Below are 18,174 nucleotides of genomic sequence, written 5' to 3'. Positions count from 1 at the left end.
AGATTGACAAGTGATCTAGTTCAACTCTCTCATTTTACAGATGAGAAAACTGGGGACCAGAGTGGCTAAGTGACTTGCTCAGGGCTAGTACATGTCAGAGACAGAATCTGAACCCAGGTCCTCTGACCCTAACTACATTCCCCTGTCCCTCTGTCTGGCTATCTTGGAATTCCTTCTTTGCATTCTTAACCCCTTCTCTCCTCTCTATTTTTTCAGTAGCTATATATTTGCAACAGTGTCAATTTTCTAAGGTAGAGTATTTAAGAAATAGTATGGGTTAAGAAGTTCTTTTTTTTTAGGGGCAGGCAGGTGGTGCAGTAGTGGATAGAGCACCACCCCAGAGTCAGGAGGACCCAAATTCAAATCCGACTTCAGACACATAATACTCACTAGCTGTGTGACTCTGAGCAAGTCATTTAACCCCAACTGCCTCACCAAAAAAAAAAAGTTCTTTTTTTGGTGGCCTAACATGAGAACTTAACCACCACTTGTAACACTATTTCTACAAGAAAACATATTTCAAATTTCAAACAACTGATTTAGAAACATTTGGCATACAATATGCTGGTAAATCAGAGATTTGTCATATAGGCTATCAATGGCATACAGATCACATCATGACTTTTCAGTTATCTTCTTATCCTTGAGACATTGTGGCTAATTCTATCATATTTGATAGGAAAACAAAAGGAAACCTGTCTCATTTGTTTAGGATGTCACTGTATCACGTTAAAATCTATATTATACATGCTTTTATACTATTACTCACATTTAAGTGACCATTAAAATTAAGTCCTCTTAAGATATCTTTTAAAAAAATAAAAATGGGAAATTGCTTTCCCAAAATTTGAAATACTTTAAATTTAAATACTATAACACTATAATTTTAAAATCACAATTAGCTTGAGCACTGAACAAATAATGAGCATCTATATTAGTAAAGATAATTACTTACTCTTCTTAGTCTTGGAGGCAAGAATAATTCAATTGTAGCAACACCTGTGGTTTTAAAGTTTTCATTTCCTGTTCCACGTTCAATTGCTTTACACCGTATTTCTTCAATAATTTTTTCTATTTCATTTTCACAGCATTCTAGCTTGTCTGAATATTTCTTTGCAAGTTCCTGTCAAAAATTTACAAAACAGAGCTCAATGCAAAGCTGCTAAATTTTAAATGAATAATGCAACAGAGAAAAAAAAACCCCAAACAAACCAAGAAGCTAGTACTAAGAGAAACAAAGCATGCAGGAACTGTGAAATAATCAACTGTGTTGAGTAGTAGTCACTCCTCGTGTAAGAGCCTGTATGGGAGCCATATTTTGAGATATATAAAAAATTTAAGGAGGATTCAGGAATAAAACAAAAACAACTAAAGAGCTATGGCCTACAAGGAAAAGCCAAAACAACTGAGATCATTCAGAAAAGAAAGCTAAGAAGTGACTTAACTGTCGTCAGTAATATGAAGGATTATTTTAAGAAAGATGGTGACCAAGTGTTCTCCATCTCCACTAAGGAGAAAACAAGAGAAGATGGATTTAAATTACAGTAAAGTAGGAACAATTCAGATTATACGTAGGGAACAACTTTCTCATCACAATAGTTCTAAGATGATAGAATGAATGGCAAAATAATTACCCAAGGAGAACTTTAGAACTGGGAGAGAAAAATGACCATGTTTTAGGTTTTGGTGAAGCCAGCTTAGAAGACAGACTAGAAAATTTCAAAGTTCTATAATCCTATAATTTTAATTTTTTTATGTTTTATTTTTCCTTGATTACATGTACAATTTTCAACATTCACTTCTTAAAATTTTGAGTTTCAAATTCTCTCTCTCTCCCCCCCCCCTCCCTAAGAAGGCAAGCAATTTGATATAGGTTATATTATGTGCAGTCATGCAAAACATATTTCCATATTAGACATGTTGTGGAAGAAAACACAGACCAAAAAACCACACAAGAAAAATAAAGTAAAAAAAAAAGTATGCTTAAATCTTCATTCAGACTCCATCAGTTCTTTCTCTGGAGATGGATAGCATTTTTTATCCTAAGTCCTTCTGAACTGTCTTGGATCATTATACTGCTGAGAACTGTTAAGTCATTCACAGCTGATCATCCTACAATATTGCTGTTACTGTGTACGGTGTTCTACTGGTTCTGCTCATTTCATTTTGCATCAGTTCATGTAAGTCTTTCCAGGTTTTTCTGAGAGCACTCTGTCTGTCATTTCTTGTTGCACAATGGTACTTCATCACAATCATACACCACAATTTGGTCAGCCATTCCCTCATTGATGGGGATCCTCTCGATTTCCAATTCTCTGCCACCACAAAAAGAGCTACTATAAATATTTTTGTACATATAGTCCTCCTTTTTGTTTTTGATCCCTTTGGGATAAAGACCTAGTAGTAGTATTGCTGGGTCAAAGGGTATGAAAGTTTTATAGCCCTTTAAGTATAGTTCCAAATTGTTCACCAGAATGGTTGAATCAGTTCATAGATCCATAACAACAGTGCACTAGTGTCTCAATTTTCCCACATCTCCTCCAACATTTGTCATTTTCCCTTTCTGTCATATTAGCCAATCTGACAGGAGTGGGGTGATATCACAGAATTGTTTTAATTTGCATTTCTCTAATCAATGATTTAGAGCATTTTTTCATATGACGACAGTTTTAATTACTTTTTCTGAAAACTGCCTGTTCACATGCATCGACGATTTATCACGTGGGAATGGCCCTTATTTGTGTAAATTTGACTCAGTTCTCATATTTGAGAAATGAGGTCTTTATCAGAGAAAGCTGGCTGTAAAAATTTTTTCAGTTAGGATTACTAACTGTATTTCCCTCTATCCCATTTTGCTATTTATCCTACTCTCTCTCTCTCCCCTTCACCCTGTCCATCCTCAAAAATATCCTGCTTCTACCGCATCCCCCAATTGGCCCTCCCTTCTTGCCGACCTACTGCCCCTCCCTCATCCCCTGGCTCTCATACTCTCCTGCAGGGTGAGACAAACGTCTGTACACAACTGAGTGTGTGTGTTATTCCCTCTCTGAGCCAATTCCAATGACAGTAACGTTCACCTGCTCCTCCCCTCCCCCATGTTCCCCTCCACTGTAAAAGCTCCTTCAAGCCTCTTTTATGTGAGATGATTTACCCCATTCTACCTGTCCTCTTCCCCTTTTCCCACTGCATTCCTCTTTTTCACCTCTTCATCTTATCTTTGAGATAATCATTCTCTCATATTCAATTTGCACTCATGCCCTCTATGTATATTCCTTCTAACTGCTCTAATGAGGAAGTTCTTAGGAGTTACAAGTATCTTCCCATGTAAGAATGTAAACATTTGGGGCAGCAAGGTGGTACAATGGATAGAGCACTGGCCCTGGAATCAGGAGGACTCAAGTTCAAATCCAGCCTCAGACAAATAACACTTACTAGATGTGTGAACGTGGCAAGTCACTTAACCCCAATTGCCTCACCAAAAAAAAAGAAAGTAAACATTTTAATCTTATTGGAACTCTTAGGATTTCTTTCCAGTTTACCTTTTCAATGCTTCTCTTAAGTCTTGTATTTGAAAGTGAAATTTTTGAGAGCTAGCGGGGCAGAACCAAGATGGCAGAGGGAAAGCAGTGACTTGCTAGAGCTCTCCCCCAGACCCCTCCAAATACCTACAAAAAATGGCTCTAAACAAATTCTAAAGCAGCAGAACCCACAAAAACACAGAGTAAAACAAATGTCCAGCCCAAGACAACCTGGACGGTTGATCATAAAGGTATATCGCGCTGGGCAGGGAGAGGAGCACAGTTTGGCGTGGGCGTGCAGGCAGCAGCGACCCTGGAGCAGGCGCCAGAGGACTGAATCAGAGGCAGCTGTGGCAGTTTCCAGACTTCTCAACCCAGGAATGCCAAAGACAACTTAGAAGGTCAGTGGGAAAAGTCTGTGACTGCAGTGAGAGAAGCAGCTAGATCTCAGCCGCCCCGAGGGCAGCGGCTGCCTTCTGAGCTTCCGGCCCACAGACTGAGGGGGAATCGAGTGGCTGATCAGAGAGGGGATTGCAAGGATCTCTTTGCCAGGGCTGAGGCAGGAATCTCTTGCTTTGCCCGTGCTTGGATCTGGGTCACAGTTCTGAGGGGCGGTCCTGGAGCGAGGAAGAGTGTTGACGCGGTGGAACTTCTTGTGGCGGTGGAGAGGAAACACCTTACCCCTTATCATAGCACCTTGGAAGAACTGACACTTTTCAGGTCCCTAGAAGTATCTCTGAAAACAGCAGTACAAACCCCCGAAGCTTGGGACAGTACATTCTCCACATTGGAAACAGACTCTTATCTTAACAAAGAGTTTAAAACTCAAGTAATTGGTTGGAATCATGGGCAAGCAGTGCAAAAAGAGTCAGACTATATCATCTTACTTTGGTGACAAAGAAGATCAAAACATACAACCAGAAGAAGAAAACAAAGTCAAAGCTCCTACATCCAAAACTTTCAAGAAAAATATGAATCAGTCCCAGGCCTTGGAAGAGCTCAAAAGGGATTTTGAGAAGCAAGTAAGAGAAGTAGAGGAAACTTACTTACTTACTGGGAAAAGAAATGAGAGTGATGCAAGAAAATCATGAAAAGCAAGTTAACAGCTTGCTAAAGGAGACCCAAAAAAATACTGAAGAAAATAACACCTTAAAAAATAGCCTAACCTAAAAGGCAAAAGAGGTCCAAAAAGCCAATGAAGAAAAGAATGCCCTAGGGGCAGCTAGGTGGTGCAGTTGATAGAGCACTGGCCCTGAAGTCAGGGGGACCTGTGTTCAAATCCGGCCTCAGACCAAACACTTGACACATACTAGCTGTGTGACCTTGGGCAAGTCACTTAACCCTGACTGCCTCACTGAAAAAATACCAGAAAAAAAAAAGAAAAAGAAAAGAATGCCCTAAAGAGCAGAATTGAACAAATGGAAAAGGAAGTCCAAAAGACTACTGAAGAAAATACTTCCTTAAAAATTAGAATAGAGCAAATGGAAGCTAGTGACTTTATGAGAAATCAAGACACTGTAAAACAAATCCAAAAGAATGAAAAATTAGAAAACAATGTGAAATATCTCGTTGGAAAAACAACTGACCTGGAAAATAGATCCAAGAGAGAGAATTTAAAAATTATTGGACTATCTGAAAGCCATGATCAAAAAAAGAGCCTAGACATCATCTTTCAAGAAATGATCAAGGAAAACTGTCCTGATATTTTAGAACCAGAGGGCAAAATAGAAATTGAAAGAATCCACTGATCTCCTCCTAAAAGAGATGCCCAAAGGAAAACTCCTAGGAATATTGTAGCCAAATTCCAGAGTTCCCAGGTCAAGGAGAAAATATTTAAGAAACAATTCAAGTATTGTGGAAACACAATCAGGATAACACAAGATTTAGCTGCTTCTACATTAAGGGACCGCAGGGCATGGAATATAATATTCCGAAGGGCAAAGGAGATAGGATTACAACCAAGAATCACCTACCCAACAAAACTGAGTATAATTCTTCAGAGGAAAAAATGGTCTTTCAGTGAAATAGAGGACTTTCAAGCATTCTTGATGAAAAGACCAGAGCTGAATAGAAAATCTGACTTTCCAATACAAGACTCGAGTGGAACATGAAGAGGTAAACAGGAAAGAGAAATCATAAGAGACTTATTAAGATTGAACTGTTTACATTCCTGCATGGAAAGATGATATTTGTAACTCATAAGACCTTTGTCAGTATTAGGGTAGTTGGATGGAAAAAATTATATGTATATGTGTATATATATATAGATAGATAGATGGATAGATAGATAGACAGAGGGCACAGGGTGAGTTGAAGATGAAGGGGTCATATCTGGAGAATAAAATTAAGGGGTGAAAGAGGATTATACTAGGAGAAAGGGAAAGGTAGAACAGGGTAAATTATCTCACAAAAAAACAGAAAAGAAAAGGCTCTTACAGTGGAGGGGAACCGGGGGAAGGTGAGAGGAAATGAGTGAAGCTTATTCTCATAGGATTTGACTTAAGGAGGGAATAACATACACACTCAATTGGGTATGAAAATCTGTCTTACCCTACAGGAAAATGGGGGGGGAAGGGGACAAGAGAGTAGGGGGATGATAGAGAGGAGGGCAGATTGGGAAAGGGGGTAATCAGAAGCAAATACTTCTGAGGAGGGACAGGGTCAAAAGAAAGAATAGAATAAATGGGGGGTGGGATAGGATTAAGGGAAATAGAGTTAGTTTTTCACAGCATGTCTACTATGGAAGTGTTTCGCATAACTGCACATGTATAGCCTATATTGAGTTGCTTGCCTTCTCAATGAGGGTGGGTGGGGAGGGAGGAAGGGAGAAAATTTGGAACCCCAAGTTTTAAAAACACGTTTAAAAAAAATGTAAAAAAAAAAATAAAAATAAAAATGAGAGAAAAAAAAAAGTGAGATTTTCTATTCAGCTCCAGTCTTTTCATCAGGAATGCTTGAAAGTCCTATTTCATTGAATAGCATTTTTTCCCCAAAGGACTATACTTGGTTTTGCTAGGTAGGTAATTCTTGGTTGTAATCCTAGTTCCTTTGCCCTCCAGAAGCTCATATTCTAAGCCCTCTGATCCTTTAATGTACTAGCTGTTAAATCTTGTCTTATCCTAACTGTGGCTCCATGAGATGTGAACTATTCCTTTCTGTCTACTTGTAACATTTTCTCCTTGGCCTAGGAGTTCTGGAATTTTGCTATAATATTCCTGGGTGTTTTCATTTGAGGATCTCTTTCAGGAGGTGATCAGTGTATTCTTTCAATCTCTATTTTACCCTCTGGTTCTAGAATATCAGGAGAGTTTTCCTTAATAATTTCTTGAAAGATGACATCTGGGCTCTTTTTTTTTGATCATATAATATGATCAAATAATTTTGATATGATCATATAATATGGTCAAATAATTTTTAAATTATCTCTGCTTGATCTATTTTTCAGGTCAGTGTTTTTCCAATGACATAATTCATTTTTTCTTCCATTTTTCCATTCTTTTAATTGTTTTATTGCTTCTTGATGTCTCATGGAGTCATTAGCTTCCGCTTGCCCACTTCTAATTTTTAAGAAATTATTTTCTTCAGTGAGCTTTTGTACCTTCTTTTCCATTTTGCAAATTCTGGTTTTTTAGTTTTTTTATTTTTATTTTTTTTAGGCAATTGGGGTTAAGTGACTTGCCCAGGGTCACACAGCTAGGAAGTGTCAAGTGTTTGGTCTGAGGTCAGATTTGAACTCAGGTCCTCTTAACTTCAGGGCCAGTGCTCTATCCACTGTGCCACCTAGCTGCCCCATGAATTCTGCTTTTTAAGGAGTTCTTCTCTTCAGTGAATTTGTGTATATTTTTCTCCATTTGGCCAATTCTACTTTTTCAGGCATTCTTCTCTTCAATGGATTTTTGTACCTCTTTTACCATTTGACCTATTCTGCTTTTTAAGGAGTTATATCTGTGCCTCCTTTACCAGGCTATTGACTCTTTTTTCATGATTTTCTTGCATCACTGTCATTTCTCCCCAATTTTTCCTCTACTTCATTCGATTTTTTTAAAATCCTTTTTGAGCTCTTCTGGGAATTCTTTTTGTGCCTCAGACCAATTCACATTTTTTCTTTAAGGCTCTGCTATCTTCCGAGTCTGTGTTTTGATCTTCCCTGTCATCACAGTAACTTTCTATGGTCAGGATCCTTCTTCTTTGCTTGCTCACTTTCTCAGCCTATTTCTTGACTTTTAACTTTATACTAAAGTTGGACTCTACTCCCAGGATGAAGGAGGCACTGTCCCAAGCTTCAGGTTTTTTGTGCAGCTACTTGTGAGGGTGTGTCAGCTTTCAGTTCTTCTAAGGTGGCATGGTCTAAGGAGAGGTGTGTTTACTCTCTCTTAGCCTATGCTATGGTCTCTAAGTGACCACAAGCACTCTCTTTTGCTGTGGAACTGTGACCAGAGTCTCCACTCCCCTGTGGCTGCAAGCTCTGGTGTGCTAGTGCTCCTCCTCACCCTAGGACTACAACCCAGGACTATGACCTGAATCTTAGTATGGGCAATGTCACAGAGTCCTGCACCCAGTGTCAGTAAAGGGACCCCTGTAATCTCCTTCTGACTAGCTGTCTGACCCCCTTACTGTCTGTGTGCTGGGAGCTCCAGAAACAGTCATTGCCACTGCTGATTCAGTCATCTCCCACCTACTACCCATTTCCAAAGCCCTCCTCTGGTTTTGTTGGGGCACCACCTGCACTTCACTCTCACCTCAGTGTGACAAACCTTTCCTGTCAACCTTCTAAGTTGTCTTGGGCTGGAAAATTGTTTCACCCAGTTCTTTTACAGGTGAAGTCTGGAGTCTGCCACTCCAGAATTTGTTTTGAGGTGTATTTAAAGTTGTCTATAGAATTTAGGAGAGCTCAGGCAAGTCCCTGCCTGTTCTCTGCCAGCTTGGCTCTTCCCCGTCAGAGCTTTTCTAAAGTAAAATTCATCCTAATATTAACTTAATAAAATGGAATTTTCTAAAATACATATTTGTGATAGATGCCAATTCTTGCTATGTTAGAAGCCTCAGAGATATTTATATATGCAAAAGTAAATCTCAAATTCTAGTCCTCAACAGAGAGCTACTCAAGGTAATCTTATTCCAAAGGATCATTCTTGGGTGTTCAGGAATACAGTACTGAGAAATATTCTCTGGTGGCCAAAAAGTTGTCTTCAGTTCCAGTATAACAACTAATCCGGAAGTCATTTAGCCATAGATCTCAACTATTTGGAACACAGACAAGTAAACAAAAAAAGGCCTTGGAGCAGAAAGATTTCACATATTTTATTCGTAAGAAATTCTCTGAAGTCATCACTCTTAAATCTACTAACTCTTATTTTAAATACAATTCTAACATGGGTGGATTCCTACAAAGATTTAGATGCCACAAATCTGAAGGGAGGGTGGGATCTCTAAAGAAAAAGATAATACCAAGAAGTCACAGCTGACTAAAGAAAGCAGGAAAACAACAGAAAGCATAGCAGTCTAGTCCTATAGCCTGATATACCTGAATGGCCCTGGAGTCTTCATTGCATTACAGTAGAGTGTAAAATTAGTATTCATAATGATGGCTTGGTCATAAAGTGATGGTTAAATCATGCCAGGAAGACTTTAAGATAATAGGAAATGTGTAGTATATTTTGCAGAGATTCCATTAAAAATGTTTAACATTAAGTTCCTCTGTTGAACAAGGTAAGTTTCAGTTATCTATATGGAACAACTTATTCTGGGAAAAAAGTTAAGTAAATGAAATATTACAATATTTAGAACAATTCCACAGATTTTTGAATCTCATTCATTTGGGTATTCCCTCAGTGCAGATGACAAACCATCCGTACCTTCTCATTCAGTACCGTTAACCACATTCTCCTTCTTGATGTCACTGCATGAATATCAATGCAGCAGTTACAGTCAACCCCTTTTTTAAGTATTTTCCCTCACAGTGGACACATGATCTTATAGAAATGGGAATTTGCTCAAATAACACAGATCATGCATTCCCACCAATGCATTCCTTTATGAATCTCATTCATCCATGTCCTCCCAAAAATCTTCCTTAAAGAATCTATCCAGTATGTAGGCCTCAGATAGAGTTACATACCTGGAGTCAGACAGATTCATCTTCCAGAGTTCAAATTTGGCCTCAGACACTTACTAACTGTGTGAACCTGGGCAAGTCACTTAACCCTGTATGTCTCAGTTCCTCACCTATAAAATGAGGTGGAGAAGGAAATGGCAAACCATTCCAGGATATTTTCCAAGAAAACCCCAAATGGGGTCATGAAGAATCAGACATGACTGAAACAACTGAATGACAAAAAACTCTTTTAACATTCTATATGCACCAAATGAGAAAAATAAGTAGGCTATTTGAAGACTAGTGTACAAAAAATTAAATCCATTTTTACAATGTGTGACAGTAGAAGCAGCTAAGAAACATCAGTTTAAATAATTCAACAGTAACTAATTGGTACTCTACTACTGAGCGATGATATCAATGTTAATATCTACATTTCTTTCAATTTTAGTTCTTTAATAAATTGGGGGGGAAATCTTAATTTTAATACTATTATAATTAATCATAAAAAAACCACAAAGAAATAAAAGATTTCATTGTCATTATGGATGGGCCCTTACTGAAAAGATTCATAAAGACAAGAATGCTTGGTGGGAGAAATGATGGCATTAACTTGCCACTTGTTTATCAGCAAAACTCTAACAGAGATTCTGCATTTTACATAGTTATGATTCTGACACTTTGGTATCTTCAATAGTCACTTCACTAGACATCAGATATGAATTACTGACCAGTTTTGATGTTTTATAAGAAAAGTTAATACCTTCAACACCAAACCAGCTTCTTTGTTCTCGGTTGTATATGGAGGTTTCCAAAGTTGAATTTTGTCTTCCCTTAAGAAGTGGGTCAGTTTTGCTTGTAGATATTTCTTTTGTGCCATCCTTTAAAAAACAGATATAAAGGAATATTTTAGAGTGTAACTAGAACTTACACAGTATGGTGGTGGTGTCTTTTTGGACTAGAATAATCAGTTACCCATCCCCAGTTAATATAAACTAGGGAGGTGTTATCATTTCAGTTTCTTTCCTTTACGAACCTTTTTATTAGAGATGCTAACACGTGGTAAGATCTGTAGGTCTGAATTTTGTCTTCTTTAGACTCCCTTGCCCACCCTCTAAATTCTTCTTTAATCCATCATTAGACTTTATAATTATAGCAGAAAAAGAGATAAATTGTCTTAAAAAAAACAAAACATTTTAGACTCCTTTCTTAAAACAGAACTGAATTTTTTTAAAAACCAAAAATTATTTTCTATGTAAGGTGCCATTTCATATATACTTCATTACTCAATTATTTGTTGCTATTCTGTTCTGTCAGCATGCTTACCGATTCACAAAGTAAAGCAGTATGTTTTTGATTAATCTTTGTATCAAAGACAAAGAAGACTGAATATTTTGCTGATGGGGGTGAAGCTGTAGAAGAAAGGTAAAAATGCTGATAACAATGACTGAGTACAGAGCTCTATCAAAGTACCAGGCCCTACCAAAGGTCAATTAGAAGCTTAATAAGACATAATCTTGGTGTTTTGGTCAATCTGTTCTTTTATCTGTGTGGTTAACTGCTAACACCAGTGAAGATTCCCAAACCTCTCCACATATGTGTTTTTTAATCCATGTCATTCCAAAGACCCCACCCAACACTCTAAAGAGCTTTCTTTCAACCTATTAATATCCTGGGGATATCAGTGTACCACTCAGGCTCTTTTTTCTCATTTTCACTACATGATCAAATGAGGAGCTGTGGCAGATATACAATGTGTAGAGAAAATGTAAGGATGTATGGACAAGTTATTAGCTTGTGCATAATCAAGACAAGTCTAACTAAGGTACAGAAAGCATTCAAAAAGTGAAGTGAGGATTAAGGTTATACCACTGGGGTAGGAAACTTTTTTTCTATCTAAAATTAGGTTTAAATTACATATTAGTTTAGTTGAGGTAAAGGAAATTCAAAGAATGAAAAGGCAATTATTAAGCCCTGACTACATTCAAGGCACCATTCTAAACAACGAGGATACAAAAACAAAAGCAAGACAGTTCATGCCCTCAAAGACCTTACTTTATAATACAGAGAGCAACACATATAGAGGAGTGGTGGCCAGGGAAGTGGTGGCCACAAGTCACAAGTATGAAAAGATGTGGAAGAAAGAGAAAAGGATAGAGAATGGCTAAAAAGAGAATGGAAAGAGCGAGGAAAAAGAGAAAGTTAAAATAGGGAACTAAGGAGGGGGAACATATCTGAAAGACATGCTCAGTAAGTTCTAAATGATTAATAAGCCACTTCTCAAATTCGAAATAGCTTTATTTAGATCATTATCACCTTTTTCAACTAACTTAAAAAACCCCAGTTAACCACTGCTCACAGTTCTTCAACTGTTCCTTGTTTTAAGCCTTCAGAGACTAAATGAGTATTTCGCAAGCAGATATTAGTCTGGTGCAAATTTTTGCCTATCAAAAAATAAATTTTAACTACTAAAAAGACCTCCTCAAAGTATTTTAAAACTGTCTTCTCTGCTTCATTCTCCTATTATTACTCACCCTTCTTCCTCACAAGTTTCCAGCTTGTCCACCTAGGTTGCAGTTAAAGAATTTACACATTTTATCAGTGACAGTACAGTCTGGGTTGAAAGAGAAGAATACTCCCTGGTCTAGTAGCTATAACTTCAACAATATTACCCAGAGTATTAAATCAAACCAACTCATCCAAAACTAACTCTATCCAGAAGGTTGCCATCCTCTGGTACAGATGGAACATTACCAATGAGACACATTTACTTAAAAGTACATTTTCTATAAGTTTTTACCAAATACCTCGATAGATCCTCTGATACTAAATTGGGGTAGGGAACCTGTGGCCTCGAGGCCACATATGGCCTCCTCGGTCCTTGGGTGCAGCCTTTTGACCAAGTCCAAGTTTTACAAAACAAATCCTTTTTTAAGGGGACTTGTTATGTGAAGTTTGGATTCATCAAAGGGCTGCACTTGAGGACCTAGAGGGCTACATGTGGCCTCAAGGCTGCAGGTTTCCCACCCCTGTAAATCAATATATACATGTTTCTCTAATTCTATGAAAGCCTTCATCTGACCTTGTTAGGCAATCCAATTACAATCCCATCTCTTTCCTCCCCTTCACTTAATGAAAGTAAAAAAAATTGTCTACACCTCATGTCTCCGCTTCCTCATTACCCACATCTTCCCTGGTATCTGGGCTTCCAGCTCCACCACTCTACCAAAACTGTTTTAAGGTCACCAATGGCTCTCTAATCACCAAATCCAGTGACATTTCTTTCAGTTATCATCCTCTCTGACAACGTTGACAACCCCCTCCCCTTGTACATTCTCTCTCTTCCACTGGTTGCAGAGTCACAGCTCCTTCAGGTTGTTCTCTCTGCCCTATTCCCAACACCTTCTAGTATATTCTACAAGTTTCAGGGTTTGGTTCTCTTCTCTCCCTCAGCAACATAATTCACTCCATGGCTTCAAAATACTTCCTTTATGCAGGTGAATTCAAAACCTGTTACTAGTCCTGACCTCTGTTTTGAGGTTTGAATTTAGATCACTGGCTGCCTATAGGGCATCTCCACCTGGGTATTCTTCAAATACCTCAAACTCAACATGTCCAAAACGGAACTTAACCTTTTCCCCAAACTTGTTCCTTTTTCTGATTTCATTATTTCTGCCTGTGACACCACCACTAATTCAGTCTCCCATTTTGGCAATCTTGCTAGCTTTGATTCTTCCCCCTCCCTCATTCCTCATATCCAATCAATCATTTACCAAGTCCACTGTACGTAGTTCAGGGCTTATTACTAGATGTCTAAACCATCTCCTTAGGGGTCTTCCTAATCTCCAATCTCTCTCCTTTATGCTGCTGACAGAATAATCTTTATAACACATAGATCTGGTTACATCTTGCTTTGTTTCAAAAATTTTTAATAGTTCCTTATTAATTATCAAGTAAAGGTCATTCTTCTTTGCTGAGCATTCAAGGCTTTCCACAACAACTTGGTATCATCCCAGCTTTTTCTCATATTACCCTGCCTCCATCTATACTCTACACTAGGGGTGGAGAACCTGCTCTACACTCTCAGCAAATTAGATAACCATTTAAGCCCCCTACACTGAATTCTCATGCTTCCACTCAAGCTGTTTGCCCAGAATGCCCTCCCTTCTTTTACCTGTGAATTCCCATCTATCCTTTAAAGCCCAAGTCAAACGCTTCCTCTTGTAGGATGTTCTCTGATCTCCCTCATTGCAAACAATTTTCCTTCTCTTCCCTCCCCACCTCACACAGCACTTTATCTTGTGACCTTACTGTGTTCAACTGAAAATAGTTAAGAAATAAATATTTAAGAATAAATTTAAGAATAAATAATAATAAATAAATAATAAATTTAATATAATAATAAACAAATAATATTAATATAATTATATATTATATAATAATATGTTAATATATTATATTAACATATATAATAATAAATAATAAATATTTAAGAAATAAATATTTCTCTAGTCTTGAACTCTTTCCAGAGTTTTTTCCTAAAAATGTATAGAAAGCTAAGAATGGGCCTTTCTTAAGACAAATGTATTAAGGATGATAACCAAACTTAACTCTTATCTAACTAGAATCACTGCCTCATTTAGAGATTTGGGAACCAACTTAATGGCAGCGCCCTCTTTCGCCTTCAAGGTCATACTTATCACAGGGTAAAAACTCTTTTTAATCCTCAAGAGTGGTGGCCAGGGTGAAGCAGTAGATAGTGAGCTTTGCCTGAAGTCAGGAAGTTCAGAGTTCCAACCCAGCCTCAGATACTTACTAGGTGGGTGACCCTGGGCAAGTCACTTAAAGCTGTTTGCCTCATCTGTAAAATGAGGTGGAGAAGGAAATGGCAAACCACTCCAGTGTCTTTGGCAAGAAAACTCCAAATGGGGATCAGGAAGAGTCAGACATGACTGAACAACAACAACAAGGAAGAAACTGAGTAGTGATTACTGTTTTGGAATATTAACGTGAAATTATAATTTAAGATACTATAACCTTTTCCTTGTTGAAGATTGTTATAAATGGTACTGATTCGGTAAAGGGCTGCTAGGAACCTGATGACACGGTTTGAGGTTGCTGGGAACCCCAAAATGTCAGGGTACAGGGCAGTATCCACCTGGAATGAATTCACAAACTCAAACCTTCTTCCAGTCAAATGACAAGGTTTACTGTAATGCCAATAAAAGAGGGCAGGTTCCCAGTGAACCTTCTACTTAATTGGGGTTGAGACTGATGCTTATATAGAAAAAGGATAGGATCTGGTTGGGATTAAGGAGTTGTAAATAGTTTGGAGTGGGCCAAGAGCTACAGTGAAAGGAATGTCTAGTAAGCTAATTAGGCGGTGATCAGGGTAGGCTGGGGTGGGCCAGTTGCCTTGGGCACAGTGATCTGGGCTGCTGAAACGTATGGGAAAATTCAGGGACTCGGTTGCTTTCAAAGACATGGTCTTTTCCTTTTAGGGGTCCAAGTCCCATAACCCCATCAGTACCTCAAACTGTCTTGAAGTACGAGAACATAGGGAACGATTCCATTTTGGACCTCTCTCTGTAAGTTAGAAACTGCCTGAATATGAAATAGCATTAAAATAAATAAAATTATTCCTGGCAGCCTTATGCCTAAAAGGCAGTGTACAATATTATTATTAACAGTATTATAGTTAAGGTGTTTTGGTCTTGTCTACCAATTGGACCAGGTTCAACTTAGTAGAGCCTTGAAGAATGTGAAAGTACATTCTATGTGGAAAAGACTGCATGAGCAAAGATATGTCAGCAAGGAAGACCAAGTGACAAGTAGTTAGAGTTTATCTCACTTATCACTTCAAAAGGTGAGTTAGAGTCAGATTGTAGAAGGCTTTGAATAAGAAGCTGAATTTACACTTTACTGAGGAGGTAACAAGGAGATATTGAAGATTTTTGAATGGGAGAATGATGGTATCAGACCTGCGCACCACTTTACTGGGATCAGAGAATTTTGAGTTGAAAGGGAACCTGGAATCATCTTACCTAACTAGATGAGGAAAATGAGGCTGAAAGAAGTTAAATGACTAACTGAACAGCACATAGGTAGTAGGAACCACATAGCCAGTATTTGGACACAGGTTCTCTGACTCTAAATCCTGTGGTTTTTTCCATCATACCATGCTATTCTAGCCCTATGATTATAACAACAAATTACTCTGGTCCTGAAACAGAACTCTGGAGCATATCACCCTTGGCTTAAATGTGTATGAGGGATTTTAAGAGACCAGTGAGCAGACTTACTAAGGCAATAGGTAATGAGGGAGGGTTTTGAGGGAACAGAAAAATTTGATACATGGGTCTTACATTAAAACTAACAAAGCTGCACTCCACAATACAAAACTGAAAGTGAAATTTCTTTGAAGTGCCATTTTAGGGCCAGGGATAAAGAATACTTAAGCTTTATTTTCACTTTTGCATTAAGTTGACAAAAAAGTTCAACCTTCCCAAACTTCCTAACTATACATCTCCCAGAATGTTCATACTTTTACTTTTCTTATGAAATGTAACAAATTCTTTGAGAGGAATGGGCAAAGGAGGGAATCTAACAGCAGAAAGTTAGGATTTTGGAAAGTAACATTCACCTATCCACCTACAGAACAATGAGGCAATCAAAAGTCCAACAGAACCTACTGTTGACTAAACCTTAAACCACACACTTTGTACTTTTAATTAGAACTCTTTGATTTTAATTACAATCTCATGTTGCTGTGGTTTAAATTATGAGCTATGAGCTTATAAACAAAGGTTTAAGTAAGTACCCAACCGGTCTTACAGGTCGTGTCGGCGACGAGGTAGTAGTGCCACACAGCCCCCCACCCCTGCCTCCCGCCTCCCCAGCGGGGTCCCACCGAGAGACCGTGCGCTTCAACCCCAGGCCACATTCACCCCCGCGTCATCCACCCCACTTCGTCCTTACCCGGGGCGGGGCAGCCTTGCCTGGGGAACCAAGAAGAAGGGGCTCGCTCCCCACAGTGACCACCCTCCTCCTCAGTGCCTGGAGATGTAGGGGTAGGGGGAGAAAGGGAGCCAGGTCTGGTTCAGCAGACAAGAGCCAGGATGAATAGAAGATGGAAGCACCTTCTCCCAGCCCTGGGCTCCCCGCCCCCCCGGGTCAGGTGAGGAAGGGAGGAGGACCCGGACCGCCCCGCCCCGCCCCTCCCCTCGCCGCCCCGCCTCCCGTGGGACCATCAGCTTCCCCCGGAGTTACCTTTGCAAACCCAGCGCCGGTCCCAGACCCCTCACACATCCACTGCCCCTCAGCTCCCCGGAGGACGAAGAAAGCCCGGGCGCCCCGCAGTCCCGGGAGGCTCCCGGGGGCTGGGGCGTGCCCATGGGGCGCGGCCGACGCCGACCCCAAAGGAGGCTGGGCTGGCAGGAGGCAGGGAAGCAGGCGGGCCGGCGTCCGCCCCTCAGCCCTCCTAGCTCAGCCCGGCCCAGAAGCCTCACTCACCTGAGCAGCGCTACGATCAGAGCTCGCCAGCGTTCCGGAAAGTCCCCGGATGAAGCGGGTCGCTGTTTGTTTTCATTCCGGGTGAAACCGGCTCCTCCTCCTCCTCCTCCTCCTTCTCCTCCCCCCCCGCCTCCCATCCCGCCCCTCTGCACACAGCCTCGTGCTGGTGCCCAGCTGGGAGGGGGCGGGAGCGGAAGAGGAGGAGGGGAGCCCAGACCAGGCCTGAGCCTCCGGGTCGGCGGAGGACGTCACGTGACTCCCCGCGCCCGCGCGTCTTCGCTTCACCCCCTTCCCCCGCCTCCTCGCTGCCTCTCCCCCCACCCTTACAAGCTAACAGACTGCGCGAGGACCTAGCGTGGGGTGGTGGGCGAGCGAAGACCTCGAGGGTTTTCTTTCTGCACCCCTCTTCCTTGTCCCATGGGCCACCAGTTTTTATGGTCCCCAGGTCACTTCTTCGAGCCTCAGTTTCCTCATCTGTAAAATGAGCTCCAAAAACCAGGATTATCGCTTAGGTTCAAGTGTTGCAGCTTCAAAGCTCACCTCTGCAAGATGCCTCTTTTTTGATGCTAATGCATGCCCTTTGTCGATTGTCTGCCATTTTCCTTGTAGAGGGCGAGTCTGTATGTGAAGCTGCTTCATACGTAGCTTTTTGCACAGTGTATCCTTCCCCCCCCCCCCCGTGTGTAAGCTCCTTGAGGGCAGGACCTGGATTTGCATTTGTGAGCCCCCTGGTGGCGCAGTGTAGAGAGCGCCAGGGCTGCAGTCAGGAAGCCCTGGGTTCCAATTGCAATGCAGCTTCTTATGAAAGCTGTGTGGCCTTGGGTGAGTCACTTAACCTCCGTTTGCCTCAGGTTCCTCCTCTGAAAAATGGTGATAGTAGCCCCTACCTCTAGAGATTATTATGAGGATCAGGTGAGATAATATTTGTACTTTTTTTTAAAGCTCTTGGCACAGCTGGTACTACAGTAATGTTTATCCCTTTCCTCTCCATCCTCAGCATAGTGCCTGGCACATAGTAGACAGTAAATGTTTTACTTGAGTAAGTGTTTT

At 40.2% G+C, this 18,174-nt stretch overlaps 1 protein-coding gene across 3 annotated transcripts in view; it reads right to left on the bottom strand.

Annotated features, from left to right (window-relative positions):
• NUB1 (negative regulator of ubiquitin like proteins 1) overlaps positions 1 to 17,224 on the bottom strand; it is a 48,744-nt gene extending 31,520 nt beyond the window's left edge. The window contains exons 1-3 of one of the 3 annotated variants that reach the window (XM_027840922.1): positions 17,125 to 17,224; positions 10,376 to 10,493; positions 956 to 1,123 (exon numbers count right to left, since the gene is read on the bottom strand). In XM_027840922.1, coding sequence (XP_027696723.1) covers positions 956 to 1,123; positions 10,376 to 10,492 — 285 coding nt within the window. In that variant the 5' untranslated portion in view covers position 10,493; positions 17,125 to 17,224. Of the gene's footprint in view, positions 1 to 955; positions 1,124 to 10,375; positions 10,494 to 16,590; positions 16,785 to 16,881; positions 16,987 to 17,124 lie in introns of those variants that run through there. The other 2 variants (XM_027840923.1, XM_027840924.1) reach the window with 2 other exon arrangements.
• Positions 17,225 to 18,174: the final 950 nt, after the last annotated feature.

Source organism: Vombatus ursinus, unplaced genomic scaffold, assembly GCF_900497805.2.
Source record: "Vombatus ursinus unplaced genomic scaffold, bare-nosed wombat genome assembly UNPS02014852.1, whole genome shotgun sequence".
Lineage (NCBI taxonomy): Eukaryota > Metazoa > Chordata > Mammalia > Diprotodontia > Vombatidae > Vombatus > Vombatus ursinus.
The sequence above is the reverse complement of the archived record's forward strand: the minus strand, read 5'-3'. Positions and strand labels throughout refer to the sequence as shown.